Raw genomic sequence first — 20,953 nt, 5'->3', positions numbered from 1 at the left:
TGGTTCTATGAATAATTGGCCAAAACCTCCATGCATGGTGCATAAGAAGGGCTATTATAGCAGCTATGGTGTGACAACATGGTTTCTCTATTCCAGGTTGGGGAAGGTTTCGAGCTCACTCATCTCTATGTAGGTCCCCAAGCAAAGCCTGTTAACTCAGCATGAGACACAAGAATTTGGCCCATAGTGCACAGCGTCCACAGGATTACCAGAAGCTTAGAAGTCTCCAGGACAAGCATAATGGAAATGACCAACCCTAGCAATTCAATCAGAAAGGCAGCCCTGCAGAGCTATGAGCTCTAATGTACAAGTAGAATTTATTTTAGTTTTTTAGCACCTTCCATCCGGAGATCTCACAGCATTTAACAAATACTAATTAAGCCTCACAGCACCACTGAGAGGGAGATAAGTATTACAATCTCAATTTTTAAGAGGGGAAACTGGGGCACAGACCAGCTAAGCAACTTGCCCAAGATCATTTAAGGTGTCAGGAGGAGAAAAGAACACCAGAGTCCTGACTTAAGAATTCTGCTCTTACAACTACTGCACTATGCTTCTGAAAACAAAGAGCAACTCCAATTCTTTAGTAACAGCTCCCCTCTTAACAGTTATTGAAGTGCTGGAAATTATTCCATTCTCTCCCGGCAAAACCACAATTTTACTTCCTAATGCAATCAACCCCATTGCAGGGTGTCACCATGAGTGGGGTCAATTATACTTCCGTGAGCAGTGGGATTCCATTAAATTCCCAGGGATGAGAAACACAACTCCAATTGGCTGGCAGAAGTTAGGAGCATGCAAGGTGCCAGAGGACTTCTGAGTATCCCTGAATTGCTATCCAGAGAAACAAATATAGTATATTGATGCTGTTGTACAGTAAACAGGGTATATGGTTTGCTTGATTTGAAGAGTTAGACCAGTCCCAAGCTTGGCTTATCTGTAATAAATTTGCAAGAGATTTAGGTCAAAAGTATGCTGAGCCCATTGATTTGTTTATATAAATTACCTGTTTATCCCAATAAAATTTAAGAGTTTGCCAGACAGCCTGTATTTCCATGTCCAATTTTGTGCGTTTTACATGTGATTGAACATTAAATCCATAAGGGATTCCTGGAATCTTATGCTGCTGTCCCAACAGATTTTCAAAACATATATTCGGGGTAGACTTTCTAGGTATGAAAACTGACAGATACAATCAGAAGAATGAAGTTCCATTCTCAGCCCAAGGGTAGAAATCCAGGAAGCTGAGCAAAAGAGAGAGAAACAGGCAGCAGCAACAGGGACTACAGACACTGATTTGCTAAGCTGGTCTGATCTTGCCTTCAAACAATTGCGAACCCCAGAGCTCAGGAGATTTACAGACCGAAGAACTGGAGGGTCTTAAAAATTTTATGGAGCTGTTCATATTTCCTGGTTTTGCTGTGTTTCTTCCTTCTCAGCCCAGCCAAGTAAAAAGCTTCTCCAAATCTCCCTGGGTCTGCTTGAAGGTTTTACACACACACACACACACACACACACACACACACACACACTCTCTCTCTCTCTCTCTCTCTCTCTCTCTCTCTCTCACCCTTGCTGAGGAAAGAATAGGTAATTAATAATGATGAATGAACCTTGAAATACTCAGAGGTTATGTTCACATGGGATTAAGAACCCAAAACACTGACTGCTTGATTCACATTCTGGACTGTAAGTCCCAGCAGCTGTAAATCCACCTGTAATAGGGACACAGCAACACAAGCCACCAGGAGACCCAGAGCTGGTGTAGCCCAAACAATGGGTAGGTTCAGTCTAATAAGGTGAGTGAGCCCACTGACCAGGAGAGGAGACTATTATTATTGATTCCAACTAGGATATCCCACAGAGACACAGCAGCTTGCCTGCTATGGGCAGCATCACACTGAGGACTAAACTACCGACACGAACAAAGAGAAGACAAATCATGAAAAGGGATGGGATGAACAGAGCAAAAGTTAACAGTTAAAAACTGCCTCCTGACCTGCAAGAAGAATAGGTGCTGGGTAATTTCCTGTAATAGCTCCTCTTCCACTTTCTCTGGATAAAATTTAGCCAAAAACCGAAAGCTAACAGGGTCTTCTTTGGGGATTTCTTGATCCAAAACCTATTTAAAAATAAGCATTAGTAGAAGCAGCAGTGAAAATGGTGCAGATATGCCTCAGAACACAATTCCAGACATCAGTTAGAAAGCAGCAAGCATTTGAACCAAAGCAACCCTTTCAGATTTGAGCATGAAGGACATTGCTGACTCTAAATTTAACACTATGCATTATGGGCCTTATGCAGGAATCAGCTGGTGAAATCCTAGGGCTTATTTTATGTAGCAGATCAGACTAGACTATCACAATGGTCCCTTCTGGCCTTAAAAAAAAAATGTAGAAATCACAGGTCATCACTAAACATATGAGCCTTTACCTCTTGAGCTGAAGTAGTAGCTCCTGTAGGAGTAACCTAACTGAAAGGAGGTTGACAGTTGCTGTTTTTACAGGCTAATTGTTTTCAATACCTTTTTATCCATCTTTAACCAGGTGTACATTCCTTTTATTGTGTATTGCAAGCCAAAGAACCAAGTTTCCCTTAGTCCTAATGCTCGGCACACCAAGTCGAACAAGTCCTTTCCCTTCCACTTCATCTAGAATGAGAATGGAGAAAAAAAAAAAAAAAAAGACAATGGATTTTTCAAATGTTATCTTAATGAGGTGCTCTCAGGCTGGTTTTCTAAAGCATAGGGGATTAACCAGGTCATGGTTTGATTTCTTCCTGAGAACTGCATTTATCTCATCTTTTGCTTTTCAAATAAATGTGTCACTGTTGCCTAGTGGTCAGAGGAAAGGCTCAGAAGCAAGGCCCAAGAGCCAAGTCTTCTTGATGTCTCTTCTCAACTCTGCCAGATTCACAGTGAAGCTTTTGAGTACGTCACTCTCTATCCTGCATTTTACTTACATATAAAACGGGGATGATGCTACATTGCAAACTTTTATTAATAATTTGTAAAGTATTATTTAATAATTCATGCAAATTGGAGAGATTGGGGCAGGTGTGTTGAAGGGAGGCCCAAGCCTAGAAGAACAGTAATGCATAAAAATCATAGGGTAAATCCATCCTGGATGTAACTCCATTACTTCAGGGAGTTACACCACAGACAGACTTGACCCCTTAACTATACAGGCTCTGATCTTACTCCCATTCAAGTCAATGGGGTTGGCCACTGCCTTCATTGGGATAGGACTGATCCCACGATAGAGGCAAGATTTGTTGTATCCAGGAAAAAAATGTAAAAACATAGTCTAATGATAGACCTAACATAGATATATGATTAATTAGTTTGCTAGGCTAGCTCCGTGTAGGAAGAAGGTTTTGATTAAAGGACCTGAAGTTCTCTCACACAGTCACATAGATGTGCAGCCTTTTCAGAGGAAAAAAAATAAAGCTGTTTCTCCTGTTTGGCTGGGTGTTACAAGAGTTGCTGTCTAATAATGTGGGTCAGATCCTGAGAACTTAATGGCAAAAAAAGTGAATTTATGAGTAATATTTGGACGGGGAGAAGGAAATCATCCCAACAACAAAACCAATATTTTGCAAAGGAGGGGGAAGAGAATACATTACATTGAATTTAACAAGGTTCCTGAGCTGTAAGTAATATTCCAAAATCCTTTATTTCTGTTAATCTGACAAAATTATTTTAGATCAATGTGTAACAATATATGACCTGTAACTAGGTTATTTGATCTTTGGGTGACTTCTAAAAACCAAGAATTATGTAACAATTCACACCCAGAACAGACAATCCCAAACAAGATTGCCAACTCCCACAATGGCAAATTCATTCAGCCCATACCAGTTCTAAATTTTCACCTTTGATTTTTAAATAAAATCATTTCCCACCCTTTTTTGCTACTGTTGATTTAGTATGTGTTGAGCAGCTAGCCAATCTCTCTATTTCCTCCACAGTAAACCCAAATTCAACCAGTGACTGGTCATCTAATGCATTATTCTGCTGCATGTGGTGTTCATTCACTCTCTTCTTTTGCAGCCTGTATTTCTTGATTTTGTTTACTGGGGAGTCATAACTAGCAGAAAGAAAGAACTAGCTGGTGTGTCCAGATTTGTCCCCCGCCCCCATAAAAAGATTCCCCCACGAAAAAACAAAACAAGAGCTTTGACATTCTAAAAGTCATTCTGACTAAACAAATATACTTGAGCATGGTAAACGTTTTTACATCCAGAAAACAAGCAGGCACCTTTGAGGATAAAGTCTTAATTCCCAACTCAAATATGCATTCTGCAACTTGTAAAATAAATTACAGGCCCTGGACCTGCTCAGCACCCACAACTCCCATTCAAGTCAGTGGGAATGGACCACAATCAGCACCTTACAGGACTATGTCATTTGTACAAAGATTATATATGTGCACCCACACTTATATTTACAAGAGGTCCTTGTATTGCACACCAGTCTGACTAGGATGAAAATCAGACTGAAATCTCTCCAGCTGGCATAATGCCACTTTAGCTGTACTGTGGTGCTACAATCAGAAATTAATTTTACTGAGGTAGTTTTAGGTTTTTACTGAGCATATGAAGTCAAGGGTGCATAACAGAACATGTTTTCTGTTATGGCCCTCACCTTAGGTCTGATCATTTATTTCTTAAATAGCCTATTAACGGAGGACTTTAATGGATACCCATTACAGAGTGCATGCCTTGATTAATTCTTTACATGTACGACTGTCCTTTCACATATACCATCTCAGTGTACTTTAAAAATGAACATTTAATAAGTTAATGCTACTAATCATTACCTCTATATGTAGGGCAAGGTCAGTGGCAGCACAGGCTTGTCTACACTGCCCCTGTCAGCATGCCTCCACCATGAAGCTGGAGGGACCTACTATAAAGTTGTGGGTAGTTCTGTCTATTCAATCCTTGGCCTCTCTGCTGAGATTCCCAAGGTGTCAACAAGTGGTTTTGTAACATGGACACTTATCCATTGGGAACTGGACTGAGACCACCCAACTTACTTCACACAGGCCACTGAACAATCAATACATAGCAATGCCTTGCAGGCAATACTGACCTAGGCTGGGTTCAAACCAGCACCCTACAGGTGAGAGACTATGGGTCTGATTCTCAACAGTTGAGAATCAGACCCATAGTCTCTCACCTGTCCTGCACCTCATGTACTCATTTACACCTGTGCAAAATACACATGAAATGCTAGTAGATCAGAATCCCAGGTGTATATGACTACACAAGGTGCAGGACAGTGGAGAGGCAGACTCAAAATCCCATTACCAGTCCCATGAACCATCCAGTCCCCTGATTAACCATTATTTTTCCAAAGCCTGTTTGTGGTTGTATTCAGAATTGTCCAAGACAGACCTTAGTAACATGGAGGATGTAAGTTCTCTCTCTCTCCTCCCACCTCCAGGAAACTTACCTCACAACTGAACTCCATTTCAGCATCCATGGTTATAACTTTCACTTTAAAAGTCTTAGGTTGCTTCTTCTTCAGCCCCCTGATGGACATTTTATCAGGACAACTGCAGCTAGAATTGAACAAGAGTAACGTTAACAAAAGTATACATTTAAATACACAATTTGGGGCTGCATATCTATTTTCTGGAATAAAATAGTAAATCCCAATATAAAATAAGTCTGATCTAGGGAAAGGAGGAGGAGGAGGAGATCACTCTTTATTATGAGCTGTCTCTCTATGTGATAGCATACCTGGAAACGATAGAAAATCCAGACCATAATCAAGAAAGGAGATTAAGATTTTACAGTACAGGAGCAATTATTTATATGAATAAGTCTCCAACTTTTCCTCCAATTCGAGCAAACAGTCAGTCCCACCATGGCAAGGGCCAGTTGTCTGCTTCTTATCACATGCGAGACACACATCCCCAGATCCAGTCCCACAAGATACTGAAGTGCTTCCTTCCTCTGTTGCAGCATAAATGTCAGAGAACAACAAACTACAACATCTCACTATTGTGTTGTAATAACACAAATATGACAGGTTTCAGAGTAACAGCCGTGTTAGTCTGTATTCGCAAAAAGAAAAGGAGTACTTGTGGCACCTTAGAGACTAACCAATTTATTTGAGCATAAGCTTTCGTGAGCTACAGCTCACTTCATCGGATGCATACATATGACATTTATCTTGTCCCTTTACAGACCTAGACAAAATTCTCCTTAACAAGACAGGATCTCTGTTGCATATGCCATACTCTTTGAGCACAGAACTGCTGCTGACATCAATGGAAGCTGTGTTGCAGAATACAAAACGAAAATACGCACCAAAGAGCAGAGATCCACAGCGCTGACCAGAGAGGACTATTTTATTCTTAATCGTTCTCTGCCTTTTACAGAGGATGCCTTCATCTCATTGAGACATGTGCAACAACATATGCAGTGAATAAATTGCATTTTTACACTTCTCTAGGATATATATTTAAAAGATCAGTTAAGTCTTATTGATGTAAGGTAATTTAAATATTTATTTTCACATGAGTTCTTGTGATGTGAGTTTATTTCAGTTTTGCATAAGCCCACATAACATATATTTTAAATTCAGTTGACTGAGTACTTTCTATAAAACTATATGGAAAATGTGTGCTATTTCCATAGCCGGATGGTTTTGTGGATTCTAGCCCAACTAAACGTTGCAAGCAGTGGGCTCGGCAGTGGGACATGGATCCACACTATGCTGTCCTCAGATTTTATAAGTGTAGGAAAGTAATCCATAAAGTTTTGTTCCATAAACTAAAAACAAGAATTAATAGCTTTGATTTGAAACATACACAGCCTAGTTAACATCTGAGGGCAATATAGGCCAAGAAGAGACCCAGAGTTCTTGGTTTCCTACAAACTAAGGCTGTTCTTATAGTGTGGCTAACCTCAAATCTTGTCTTAAAAAAATTCCTAAATAAGGTCCCAGTTTAAATTGAAAAGGTCCATTTGTCTGAACTTCCCAGTAATTTATAAAGCATCTTTGTCCTTTTTCCTCTTCTACTGAGCTGCAAATTGGCAAAGATGCAAAATACATGGAAAATAGTGTATTTCAACCAAATATCTCAAGCACATGCACGTGCGCGCACACACAGACGCGCGCACACACAGACACATACACACACACACACAGACACTCTCTCTCTCTTTTTACTGATGGGAGCACAGAAGCAAAGAGCAGGTCAGTAAGGTACCCAAGGTCACACAAAAAACAATGGCAGAGTTGGGAATAGATTCTCAATGAAGAATTCATCCCTGCACCAGCACTGAGACCACTGCAGAAATCATGGGGACGTGGCTCACACTCTCCCAATCCTGAGGCTGCTGGAGGCTGGTTTAAACTCAGGCACAGATCAGAACTGCCAAGTTGTACCTTGGCTATAAAGCCGACTAGTGTGGTTGAGGAACAGCTGGGACGCAGCTGTGCCCTAGCCAAACCCTCTCACTCACACCTCCAGAACAATCCCTGTACTGGAAGTATTTTCCTGGAGGGGTGCAATCACTTTTCACCAGTCCAACCAATCCAAATTCTCCACAGGGCAATTGGAGCCTCCATTCTAACCACTACAGCATACTGCCTCTGTATTTAGTATACAAAGTTGTACTTCTGTCAAAGGTGAAATTAACATTTTGCCAGCTCAGCCACCATCATAAGTCTCTGTAAGGATCTGAACTGAAGCTATATGAAAACAGTTTAATTACTTTGATACCTTTTTAGGCCCCAATCCTCCAAGCTATTCTAGATGTGACCGTGCACATGACAGTAATAGTACCTTTGTGTGTCTAGTATATTCAAAAGGACACTCCCACACATCTTTTCCTTTTATAAAGGTAACTAATACTTCCACAAAGTACAACACATACAGAGTATTACAGAAGATGTACTTAGCAATGGTACAGGAGATGACAGTTAGATGCCAGTGGAACCAAAGTGAAACAGGGGAATGAAACCTGCTACCCCCAATCCTGCAGAGGCAGAGAATCAGTAGCTAGAGACAAGAGAGCAAGTAGTTACATAATCTGTTTTTAATGTATACTTTGAATTCACTAATCCAAGGGTTCTCAAACTTCATTGCACCAAGACCCCCTTCTGACAACAAAAATTACTACATGGCCCCAAGTTTTGAAATGTCAGAATTTCTCACTAAATGGAATTTCCTAGTTTCAAGCAGACCTACTCTGAGGAACGTAAGAGGAGAGCTTTTCCACAATAATTAATCCAAGGACCCACTGCTGATTTTTTTCACACCAGTTTAAATCCAGAATAACTCTACTGAACCCTAATGGAGTTACACCTATTTAAAACCCTTGTAAGTGAGAGAAGAGTCAGGCCCTTAGCAACAAAGAAATCTTTTTCAAATAAAAGAAACCTTGCAGGCCAGCATAATCAGGTTTTGAAATCCTTTGTGAAATACAAAATGGTAAACAGTGTCAAGTCTTCTTGCTAGTAATAACCACTTTGGACTGTGAGTCATGGGAAACTTGTATCAAGATACAATCTCCTTCATTGAGTTCCAATGATTTATTTAGGAAATTCCCAGAGAGACAGAAGCTACAAATTGTGATAAACTGAAACATGTAATAATATTTAGTAAATAACAATGCAACAAGCCACAGCAGGTACATAGAGAGGGTGAGGTGAAAAACACAGTAACTGGCTGGGTAGGAAATTATTGACATTTTAGAGCCAGGGAACCATGGAGAACTGGTGAATTTTCAGTTCTTCCTCCTCCCCCTCATAACTCATTGAAGAAAGACATAAGCTCTGCTTGAAAGGTGGAAATAGAAATGTAGTGATCTAATATAATTACTGGAACAAAATTATTATGGCCCCACCTTTCACCATGTTCACTGAGGAAAGTGGTTTGCTAAGCACTCTGAACTTTCAGAACCCAAGTAGCCACTCCTCACTGGACTGCAGTCCTCTTCCTGCCTGCTACAGAGCATGGACAAACTCAGAAACTAGCACCTGGACCAAGGAATCAGGATGAAGAACAAAAAAGGAAAATAGCAGCAGGAAGAACTGGCAAGGCAACTCTTGCAGGAGTGTTGCAAAGATTACTGTTTATTTATACAGCACATAGGTGTGCATTGCACTTTACAGACATATAAAACAGAACATGTCCCTGCTCTGAAGAGCTTATCAAAAGTGTAAACAATCCAGATAATTAGACTTATGACGACATCAACCTAAACCAGAATTGGAAAGAAAGTGGAATCAGTAATCCTGCTGTTCATAATATAGCTACCAGAGGTAATTAAATTACCAAAACCAGGATATCAAAAGATCTCAACCAAGGCCACTGTAATTAACCCTCCCAAGAAGCTGAGTTTTATTCACCTTCAATTTAGTACTACCAAGCTAAGTGGATTGTTCATGAGACTGTATATGGGATATAAAGGCTTTCACCTACATGGCACTTGCTTTAATCCAGCTCTGGCTGATATGGATAGTGAGTAAAAGTGTTACAGTCTGGATCACAATTTGGGAGTCTCAGTCCAAATCCGTGTGTGTGTGTCACACACCCCCAAGTGGAAGAGCATCCACGTGTGTGTGTGTGTGAGACGCACACACATCTCCTCCTTTAATTGGCAACCTTGTTTTCTCATCAGATAAGCCAAGAAATGAATGAGCCAAGAAGGGTCATCTTTTAATTAGGATTAATTAATTCTTTCAGATTAGGATTCAAGCATTTTGGTGGGGCAGTGAGGGTGCTGTATGTGGTCGGCGGATAACCATGAGAGTCTTCAGGCATGTCCGATAAGCTCTTTTCACAAGCACAAAATTTGTGCCTCACAGGCACCAAAATAGTGTTTAATGAATTAAGGTTTGTGAAGCACTTTGAGATCCTGCAGTAAAAGGAGCAGAGTACTTTAAAAGCACTATATCGACAGAAACACTGTCTAATTTGAAAGGCTCTTGCCTTCATCATCACTGAAGTATTTACTGCAGCTTTTATTCACAAGTTCCACTGCCTCATCTGTTTTTCCTGTTTCCCAGGTGTCTATACTTTAAGACCAGAAATTAGTGCAAATAAACAGAATGCAGACAGTTAAGAGATAAATGGTGTTTTGTTTCTTTTAGAAATCTTTAAATTAAATGTTTGTCTCTGTGCTCCCCACCCTGATTTGCTTTAATATTATTTTTAACATGTGTGAGTGATATAAATAATTTCCTTACCTCTCAGATAACTTCTCTTGAGTCTAGGTTCTCCAGTTGGAACCAGATTTATTTCCCCGTTTCCGCTCTGAACTAAGATAGGACAAAAAAATTACTTTCAATCCCAAATTCCACATTTTGCAGCATACATCAAGGTCCAGCCTCACTCCTCAGTTCTGTCATTGAAATTAAGATCCAGGCTCATGTTTAATAGTCGCTTCCCTTTCCTTTGTTTCCTATGAATTGCAGCATTTTAGCGCCCTCTGACAAATCAAAGAATTGCTTTCCCAGGTGATACGAATGGCTGTTAACCATTTCCTGCCTGTGCTGGCTAGACTCCTCCCCAATTTTCCATTCACTGCAGTTTAAGCAACAAGACCTTAAAACATAAGGAGTGCTTCAGAAAGGAGCCTGTAAATCTTGATGCACACATATGTAAAAACTGATCAGACACACTGGAAGAGTGTCACAACTCTTTTAAAGACATTTGATTGGATTATTTTGACAGTATCCCCAGTCACAAAGAGAAGCTTTACCTCAAAACTGCCAACCACCTTAAAAAAAGGAAACTGTGCTGTGTACTCTTCTTAGGTAAACACCACCCTGCCTCTTGCTACTTCCTGCTGTGGTGACATGTGAGGCGATGATAAAATCTAGAGAGTAGGACTGTGAAATGGGTAATGGCCAATATATTCACAGACCAAAACTTACCCAGAAACAAAACTGAATGCAGTTCAGCTAGCCCCAAATCTGAGGAAAAGTGAAAGAAATGGGATGGGGGTAACAGTGCGAACGAGCCGCCAAAAGCACATTGCCCAGAATGCAGAGACTCAACTGTGCTATCCTTTGCCATTTTTAGGGCTATAACTCTGCAATTGTGCCACCATAGCTTTGTAGTGTAGACGTGATACATCAATAAAAGGGTTTTGCCATTGCTGTAGTTAATCCACCCCTCCCAGAGATAGTAGATAGTTCCATCAACCTTGCAGGATTTAGGTCAGCTTAACCACATCTCAGGGGTGTGAATTTTAGTTGTTGACCAGGCCTTAGAGTTGAGCTACAGTAGAAGTCAATTTCTTAAATATCCAAGTTCTACTAGGAAATGGATAAGCAAGGACAATAGACCAAACTCCCGTGTCTGTTACACCAATGTAAACTTTTACACAGGTGTAACAGCAAAATTTGGCCCACTGATCTGATTTTGGTCTGAGCATGAGCAGAGGTCCAATAAACCCCTCTGAGAAAGGCCTCTTTCATCAGATTCTGCTCTCCTGAGGTGCAAAGGACACCATTTCATGATAAAACAAAGGGTATTTTATTTAAACAGAGTTCTTAACAGGAACTCTGGTGAAATGGAACAAGGCACCTCAGTTCCTACACCTTTGCATCCTCATCTCCTTTGGGCACCTCTAACTGGGAATCCACAAAAGATACTCATAGCTGAATAATGAAAAATGTAATTATGAATAATTTGACAAAATCTTCAGCTCTGTTCATCACAATGAAGAGTTCAACCAGCTCTATTCATACCCATACGTGAGAGGGGTTTTGCAACTGCTCGAACTTTGACTTGACGCGATGCTGACCCCGACGGGAAAGGTGGCCAGGAAAGGTAGGGTTAGAATGGTCCAGTAACACAAGACTGCAGTTCTCCTCTCCGCTGTAGAAAGTAGTCCAGGGCGGACCACTTGGGGGTGCACACACAGACTCCTCAACCACCTCTGGAGGTGGCAAAGGGCGGGTCAATGGAAAGTACTTGCCAGAAACACTCCACAAGAGCAAGCTCATGGTTACATGACATTCCTGGAAGGCCAGATGAACCATCTCACCTCAGCTCTTGTTGCCTCTTCCTCCCTGTCCTTTGCCTCAGGCCGTTCCAGCCGCCCCATTCCCACCACCCCAGTCCGGCCATCCTGCACAACCAGGCCTCCATCCTACCCCCTCTCCCGGGTAGGCGCATCCCATTGCTCAGGTGCAGGGGTTGAAGTTGAGCCCAGATTCCCCTTTATTACAAGCAACAGACGTCCCCCCGCTGACTGGGAATGGCTCCCCCTCCCCTGGCTGAGGGGCTGCAGCCCAAGCTCCCCTCCCGTTCCAGCCCATTGTAGCCCCCGTGTGACTAAATCTCAGGGTTGGAAGGGATCTCAGGAGGTCATCTAGTCCATCCCCCTGCTCAAAGCAGGGCCAATCCCCAATTTTTTCCCCAGATCCCTAAACGGCCCCCTCAAGGATTGAACTCACAACCCTGGCCACTGCTCAAACCACTGAGCTATCCCTCCCCGCAATGGGAGGCAGGGAGCCATGTCCCTCCGCGCTGCTCCCGCCCCGCCACAGCAGGGGGCCTCCCTTTCTCCTCCCCTGAGGAGAGGAACAACGGAGCTCCCGCTTGCACGGCCCCGATGCCTTTAAATGGCCCCGCCCCCTCCGCTACCGCGGTTGGCCACGCCCCCTGGTCTCTCGTCAGGGCCAGCCCCCTCTCTTCCGGGGTTGGCTCCGCCCCGTTCCGGCGCCGGTTCCTCCCCCTCGGCCGACGTGAGGTGGGTTCGGGCTGCAGGTGGGTGAGGAGCCGGTTTTTCGCTCCCTGCTTTGCCGGGGGAGCCGGGAGTGCTGCACTGGCCGAGCCCGTGGGCGGAGCGCGGCCTAAGGCCGCTGCTCGGCGCTGGAGTCGGGGTCGCGGCCCAAAGCAGGACCGCTCCCGGCCCCGGGGGGCGATAGGCTCTGGGGCTGGCCTATGCTGAGGGTGGGTGTGGGGGATGGGGCAGTGGGGGCTCTAAGGGCGGGGGGGCGTCTCTGAGTGAGGGGGACTCTGAGGGCGGGGGGGTTTCTGAGTGAGGGGGACTCTGGGGCGGGGTGCTCGCAGGGAGGGAGATCTGGGGGCTTCTCAGGGCAGGGCCACTGCAGCTACCTTGACTTGATCTTTTTCTCCCTACAGGTTACCTTTCCCAGCGAGACAGCTTTGGCCCAGATCCTCCAAAAGCACTTAGGTGGTTGACTGCCATTGACATCAGTGAGGGTTAGGTGCCTAAATACTTTGTGAGGATCTGGGCCTTCCTGCCTACAGCACTTCCCCTCCCAGTGCCTTATAAACGCTCGTGATTCAGCTTTCACAACACTCCTGTATCATTATCCCCAATGAGCTAGAGTCACGGAAAATGACTTGTTCCCTGTGTTCACTCAACAAGTTAGGGGCAGAAATAGGGCCCAGGAATCCTGACCCTCAGTCTAATGCTCCAGCCACTAGACCATGCAACTGAGAATTGATACTTTGATTGCTTGTGAATGTGCAGGGAAGAGCTGGCTGTTAACTCCTGTGTTGAAATGTGCGTTTTTGTTTTGTTTTGTTTTATCTTGTAGGTATGTGGAGATCACAGTAAAAAGTAGAGAGGGAAGTGTCTCTGGGGTTTTGGAGAGACTCTTCAGCCAAGCATAACATTGCACAAAAGGTGTGTCAGAAAAGAACAATGCTATTTTCTTTCTTTGTCACATTAATTGTTTGTAGCTGGAATTTGCCAAGGTCTATGTCAAGAAAAATTGTTCATGTTAGCACCCTCTCGGGCTTGGGACTTCAGATATACATTTCTCTACTTTTGTAGTATTTCCTTAAATGTATTATTTACTTTTCTAGTGCTGAGTACTGTAGAAATAAAAGTATGCATCACCTTGTATATATGTATGTACTTCTGCTTTTGTAGCTTAGTGGGAAATAACTCGCAAAACAATATGGCGGATCAAGAATTCCTTTAGTGTTGATGACTGTCTTTAGCAAAGTTTACTTGAACAAGGGGAACAGGTGTTTACTGAATTAACAATTTTAACATTGCCCTAGTTTATTTTTATTTCTGAAGACATAGTTTTCCTTTAGTGCTCATCAGGGTAATGTGCAACTGCGGAGAAACTCTTCCCCCTTTAGAGAACATAAGAATGGCCATACTGGGTCAGACCAAAGATCCATCCAGCTCAGTATCCTGTCTACTGACAGTGGCCAATGCCAGGTGCCCCAGAGGGAGTGAATCTAACAGGTAATGATCTAGTGATCTTTCTCCTGCCATCCATCTCCACCCTCTGACAAACAGAGGCTAGGGACACCATTCCTTACCCATCCTGGCCAATAACCATTAATGGACTTAACCTCCATGAATTTATCCAGTTCTCTTTTAAACCCTGTTATAGTCCTAGCAAGACTGGTGTGATAGTCACACACTCTTATTTGCACAGCAGAACTAATTTTAAAAGTAGTCATCTCATGGAATGTATCTGATGTGAGAAAAAAACATTTAACTTAGTTAACCCCCAGTGCACCTTGAAAGTGTCATGACATCTTTTTCAAGTTTCAGTTTCTGAATTAATAATCATGGAATATACAGACATCTATGTACAAATATTTTTATCCCTAAAACTGTGGAATATTTCATGTAGCAGTTTTTTTGTTTTTTTTGTTTGGGGCTTTTGTTTGTTTGTTTGTTTCTGGGTTTTTTCTGTTCTACATCATTCTTTTCATATGATACAATGTTAGGTAAAATTGTAAGGGGGGTTATAGGGAAGATACCAAAGAAAGGTAAGACAAGAACAGTAATTTGGATATGGATTAGGTTCATATTAACCTAATTAGTTTTTCATTTCTAGGTTATGAATTTGGATCCAGCATTTTAATCGGACGGCTATTTGAGCCATGTAAAATGAACTGGGTGCAGTTCACTTTTCAGTGGACACAAGGGGTCCAAGTCTACATCCCTGAAATCACTACCTCATTTGCTGTCTTCAAAATTTGGGTGTAGAGACTGACATACATTCACACACCTACTTGTAGGTTTTGATACAAGGCTGAGGAAGGGGAATATGGGGAATTTGAACTGCTGCTGTCTGTGCCTTACCTCTTCTAAGGATTAAAATAGATTTTGGGTTGGGACCAGGCACTTTGTCATTTTGGCACTGATCAGAAACCACTTAATTTTTTTTATGAAGTAACATTGCAGTTTTCTTTCCAGGCACTGGATGATCATAGCTAAATAATGTCTGGACTACGTGGAGCTGTCCATGCAAAATGGATAATAGGGAAAGTAATTGGAACTAAAATGCATAAAACTGCCAAAGTGAGAGTGACAAGGCTTGTGCTGGATCCTTATTTATTAAAGGTAAGGTCTGGTCACCAACTTATTTTGCAAGATCATTTTCATATTCACTATCAAAAATTGTATTGATGCGCTGAAATACTAGGATTCCATTGTAAACTGTTTACATTGTTAACTAATTAAGAACATTGGGTGGTTATATGGCTCTGAATGTGACTGCATAGAAAGTAAAACCAGTGTAAGAACATAAAATTTTCCATATCAGATTAGCTATTAAATGTATTTCCTTGAATGATTCTGTTAACACACATTTTGATCGGAGCTGGGAAAGTGGACTACTGATTTCGTGCTTTGACTTTTTGAAAAGTCCTTTTAAAAATTTTTATAAGTTTGTGGGCTTTTGCTCCATTTTGAAAGCTTGAAGTTATAAAATAAGATGTTTTTGTATATAGCGATATTAAAATAATTGCTTGCTATATCTTTTTTCCTAACCACTTTGTTGAATAAGTAATTGCAGAAATATTCTTTAGCATTGGAATAATCATTAATTAATAATTAATAAAATAATCAGACTATTTATAAGCAAGCTTCCCTCAGTTATTATTAAAGACTAGATTCAGGAGGAACTATGCTCCCTTTATTCAATTCAATTTTATAAGATAAAAGAAGGTAGGTTAGATTTGTAATTGACTCTTTTCTGTTGTAGGATGCATTTTCCACAGCTTTTCAATCATAATTTACATAATCTTCTCAAAGGATGTAGTCTGGATCCTGATATTTTCCCCAGACAATAAAAGTTATTAAAACTGGACTAAAATGTGCTCATATGGGAGATATTGGTGCAACACTAATACCACCGTGATAGGGACTTGGGTGTATTGAGAAGGATGAGAATTATATAGTTTCCTGACCTCTTCCCCTTTGCAGTTTATGCAAATTATTATTAGGCTTGGAAGAGCCTTGACAACCATTTTTGCTGAATGTGATGCACTGTCATGTTGGTGCATCTTAAGCACGGGAAGGACTGAGATGATAAAGCAGAGATAACTAGTGGTCAAGAATGGAGTTGATGAGTCAGGGGTTGGTGAATAGTGACAGTACCTAGGGCAAAAGACCTATCCCGGGTGAAGAAGAGCGAATGTTACATTTGCCCAGTTCTACTGTTATACGTATGCATCTACCAGTGGCTTTGTTTGGGCAAAAACCCTGTTAGTTGTGCGTATCTGCACTATCAGCGTGATAGTGAAACTTCCAATTCATTTTGCTTTTGAACATAAGTTTACTGGTCATCTTTTAGTTTCGAGTCCTAATGCCTGGGTTTCCTTTTCTCCTTCTCTCCAACAGTTCTTTAACAAGCGAAAAACTTATTTCGCTCATGATCCATTGCAGCAATGTGCCATCGGAGACATTGTTCTTCTAAAAGCTTTGCCTGAGCGGAGGACCAAAAATGTGAAACATGAACTGGCTGAGATTGTTTTCAAGGTTGGAAATGTCATAGACCCAGTAACCGGAAAGGCCTGCGCAGGAACCAGGTTCCTGGAAAGTCTAACAGACTCAGAAAATCTAACTGAGGCAGACACTACCTATCTAAGTGAAAAGCTCCAAGAACTAAATGTTTCCTCAACAGAGAAATAAAGGGTGGGAAGAGGCCGTAAACCGAGGGCTTTACCTCTCATCTTTACATGAGGGATTGGTTGTGCCTATTGTCTTAGGATGTAAAATCTTTTTATTGTTAGTAACAACAAATAATAAACTGAATTACTTCCAACACCAAAATGACAGAGATATTTTAAAATTGGGGAATTTATCAATTAGAAGTAATGTGGAGAAAACTTAAATTACAGTTAAGCTGTGTTGTCAATGGTTTATTTTCTTAACACACAGTTTTGCCCTATGTTTAGCAAGAATGTCAAAATTACCACCTCAGTCACAAAATTAAGAATGGTTCTTCTTTATTAAGATGTTTAAGAGCATAAATCTATATATAGTTTAATATTTATGGGAGGATGTTTTTCTCATGTTTGATTGTCTGAACCCTGGAACTGAATCTGTTGTGGTTTGTAGCCTTAAATTTAAAGTAACACAATTATAACTTTTTAAAAAAATTTGTAGAAATCCTATAACCAGATGTTTATTTCATTTTATTATTAGTAATACCACACTATAGCAGTAAGCCTGTTATAACATTTCATAAACCTTCTGTATAAAATGAGTAATAGAATCGTGCATTTGAACCACCTAATTTTAATTGCTTACTGTTATAAATTTTATCTGCTTTATCACAAGACATACTAAAGGAAAGGTTCCCATGTGAAATTGATAAAAGGCTACAATGAAACAGAGGCATAGTTTGACAAAGTGAAGGGACATAATCCAGCACCCCTTGAAGTCAAAGGGGAATGGGAAGTCAATGAGAGTTTTGCTATTGACTTTCATGAGAGAGGTTCTTAAATAGGGGTAAAATCCATATCTGAGGGAGAAAAGTGGGTCCTTCATGATTCAAATAGCTTGTAAAATAAAGGAAAAGTAGATATGTATCTGTTTTAACCAAAGTGTTGTGCTGCAAATAGAAAAGTTACAAAATCTGAGTATTAGAAAAATCCCATGAATGTAATACAAAAAAATGGAAGTAAAGATGCCTGAAGTCTTAATCTCTTAAAAAGAGAATCTAACTAAGGCCGCAAATCCTGCAAAGAGATGGAGGGATCAAGTCTCTAAAAGCTGTAAGACAGAACAAATAGTCCAGAGCAATTCAGGATTAAAGTTGACTTGGTGCTGGGATTCTGAGCCTGTTGATACTATTTCACCCCCTTGCCATAAATTAGAGCTGTTCCAGGGGTTGCTCAGCAGTCAAATCTACTGGGACATCCTCTCCCACCCCCAAAATACAAGGTTTGCAGGGGACAGCAGAAGATCATATATGGTGCACCTGCACAGGGGCCAGGCCCAGTGCTGGGGGAGGGAATCTTCACTCACTGACTCTTCAAATGGGTGTATAGGTGTGCCTGCATCCATCACTTTGCAAGGTTAGGATTGCAGCCTAAACTTCCAGAGAATCCATCTCTGTGGATAAGGTTGTACTGATAAAGCAAGATTTTGGAAACTGAGCCCCTCTTTAGGAATATGAAATCAGTTGTGCCCCCTTCCAGTCTACCATGTGTGGTTAAAGACCTACCCATTTTAATTTATATGCTTTCAGCCCCCAGGGGTGCTTGCGTTATACTGTGGGAAATGCTACACTAAAGGCTTAGGCTCTTGTGCTTGCGAATCTGTTCAGCAGTTGCCAAAAGCCATGCATTGCTCATCAACTCATTCATTATCCATGTGCCCGCTGTTCTGCACTAGCAGTTATATAGCACTAGAGAAATTGGATTTTGTTTTGTTTTTTTCAAATATTGCGGAAGAAGAATATGAAAAGAGGGAATGGAATTCATGTTTCTCAGACTGCAGGTGTCTTGTGAAAAGTGCTTCACGCTGTTTGCTGGAGATTTAACATACCTATTCATTCTGCTTAAATCAAAATATGAGACCAACCAGAGAAAAAATCTGAGGTGTGCTCATTTTAAAAAATTGTAAATGAGGAGTCTTAGGTCAGTGGCTACCGATGATTTAAGATGCAACATCAGACTTCACTAATATTGAAGGAAATTGTATGTGCAAGTTTGTATGGGTCTCCATGCAGTGGGTGCTAATATCAAATCTTAAAGTAACTGGCCAAGTGAACTTTACTTGCCGTTTAAACCAAAACTTGTAAAATTAACTATTATAAACAGTACTTGAACTCATTTTCTGTTGAACAAGTCAAACCCTCACACTACTGGACGTTTATGAACCACCATATGTGTTAACAGAATTTATATCCTCTCTGTGCTCACCACCATAAAACAATTGGCTGGGCAAAGTTTTTGGTAGTGCAGCATTATGTTCTGATAGGCTTACATATAATTTTTTGTCACTAGGGGATTTGTCTTTCTACACAAAGTAGTTTTAACAAAGATCTAATGGACACCCTTGCTAGCTGGAAGCATGTGGTGTGAAAATGTACCTGTTCAGTGAATTAATAGGGCTGTCACTGAAGTCCCTGTCAGCAGAGAACCTAAGGAAGGAAGTGTCACGGAGAGATAATTACTTATTCACAATGGTCACAAGTTCTTTTAAAACACCTGTTTACTGTACCCGTTCTAGCCACTCGTGGCTGTGTACCTGAATGACATTATAAATAGAAGTCCCAAAATTCAACTACTACTTTAAAAGTTGATAATATATAATATATTTTACAGTCCTCCATTTTAAAAAAAAATCTGTCTGAAATGTTTACGCTTGTTAAATTAACGCCTAAGCCTAGAGTAAGAGATGAGGGAAGGAAAATATTTTTCAGTTTGTGTGGGGGTGAAGATCTTACATTGTTAAAGTTATATGTCAAAAATCAGTTCTGTATTTGATTTGGAAAGTGGGAGTCTGGAATGCTTACATCTTTATTAATGTATTTTGCAGGACCTTGAGCTAGAGCTTCTGTAATTTATCCACTGTGCTCATTAAAAGTGATTTGTTTTCTGGGTCAAGATTGAGGCACATTCACACAGTAGTTCAGAGGAGTTTTGCACTGCTGCTGGTTGGGCTGAGGATAGTAGTAGAATGGTTTCCAGGGCTGTCACACTGACCTCTTTCAGTACCCCTACATTTGCTTTAACCCCGTTAGCAGTGCCTTGCTTATCTGGTATGTATGGGAAAATACACATTGCCTATGTAATGTGCACTCAGCATTGTGGTATACAGATACTTTCACATTGGAGATATGGCATTTTCCATTTTTGGTTCTTTCCTCCAGCAAAAAAATGAAATTGTAACTATGAGTGATAAGTGAAACACAGTGTTGTGATAACTGAAAAAGACTGAGTTTTTCCCATTACTTCAGTGTATTACTGTTAATATCTGCTCCTGCAGGGTTCCAACAGGAGGGCGACAGGAAAAAGAGCATTCTAATCTCTAATAACTTGTTGGAATGGTAAGAAGCTACAGCTAACCCTGAACACAAAATACTTCTGCATCCATCACACATTTCATGAAAGGAACAAGTGTAAAGAGCAGCCAACCATTAGATCCTTAGCTCTTCAGAGCTAGGACTTCTGCACGTGGCTGGGTTTTTTGTCTTGCAGAGTGAAAACCACAGTGGCAAGCGTTAGCAAGTAATACCTTAGGCCCCCAAGCCTGCTAACACTTATGCATCCTCGGGACTCCTCACAGTAGTAAAGTTAAGCATGTGCAAAATAGTATCCTTATTTTACAGAGGAGGAAACTGGCACGGAAAGGTGAAAGGGCTTGTTGCCAAGGCTAGAAGCCAGTGGCAGAGCTGGCTCCTGCACCCTGATCTCCTTCCAGAGATAATGTTTTTTGGCTGAAGTGCTGATGAGAATTATTCTCCTGCGAGAATTATTCTCCTGCGAGAGAGAGACTTTGTTAGTCTCTAAGGTGCCACAAGTACTCCTGTTCTTTTAACAGTAGAGGAGGAGAAGCACTGGCGTGACCCCCAAGGGACTTACACGTGGTGGGTGAAAATAGGCTTTAACAGATTTGCATGGGGGCAAATGGGGCTCCACCCTAAAATCCCCTCCATCCCCTTCTACTGATGCTGCAGGTGCCTGGCTTGATGGGATGTGTTCGGGAGAGGTAGGGCCACGGATACCAAGCCCAG

At 41.3% G+C, this 20,953-nt stretch overlaps 2 protein-coding genes across 3 annotated transcripts in view; one reads left to right on the top strand and one right to left on the bottom strand.

Moving 5' to 3' along the window:
• Positions 1-10,456, bottom strand: part of LOC142000464 (merlin-like) — a 30,395-nt gene extending 19,939 nt beyond the window's left edge. Inside the window, exons 1-4 of the mRNA XM_074974759.1 lie at positions 10,214-10,456; positions 5,459-5,567; positions 2,525-2,650; positions 2,000-2,122 (exon numbers count right to left, since the gene is read on the bottom strand). Of these exons, the coding sequence (XP_074830860.1) occupies positions 2,000-2,122; positions 2,525-2,650; positions 5,459-5,548 (339 nt within the window). The 5' untranslated portion in view covers positions 5,549-5,567; positions 10,214-10,456. The remainder of the gene's footprint in view (positions 1-1,999; positions 2,123-2,524; positions 2,651-5,458; positions 5,568-10,213) is intronic.
• Positions 10,457-12,671: 2,215 nt separating this feature from the next.
• MRPS17 (mitochondrial ribosomal protein S17) lies at positions 12,672-19,871 on the top strand. 2 transcript variants are annotated; one of them, XM_074974267.1, is made up of 4 exons: positions 12,672-12,729; positions 13,547-13,635; positions 15,178-15,324; positions 16,606-19,871. In XM_074974267.1, the coding sequence occupies exons 3-4, from the start codon at positions 15,202-15,204 to the stop codon at positions 16,894-16,896; spliced, it is 414 nt and encodes a 137-aa protein (XP_074830368.1). In that variant the 5' UTR covers positions 12,672-12,729; positions 13,547-13,635; positions 15,178-15,201; the 3' UTR covers positions 16,897-19,871. The 2 variants fall into 2 exon arrangements, with proteins under 2 accessions (XP_074830368.1, XP_074830366.1); XM_074974265.1 differs by having other exon boundaries at positions 12,677-12,746.
• The last annotated feature ends 1,082 nt before the right edge of the window (positions 19,872-20,953 follow it).

The sequence above is a fragment of the Natator depressus genome, chromosome 17, assembly GCF_965152275.1.
Source record: "Natator depressus isolate rNatDep1 chromosome 17, rNatDep2.hap1, whole genome shotgun sequence".
NCBI lineage: Eukaryota > Metazoa > Chordata > Testudines > Cheloniidae > Natator > Natator depressus.
This window is presented reverse-complemented; position numbering and strand designations above follow the sequence as displayed.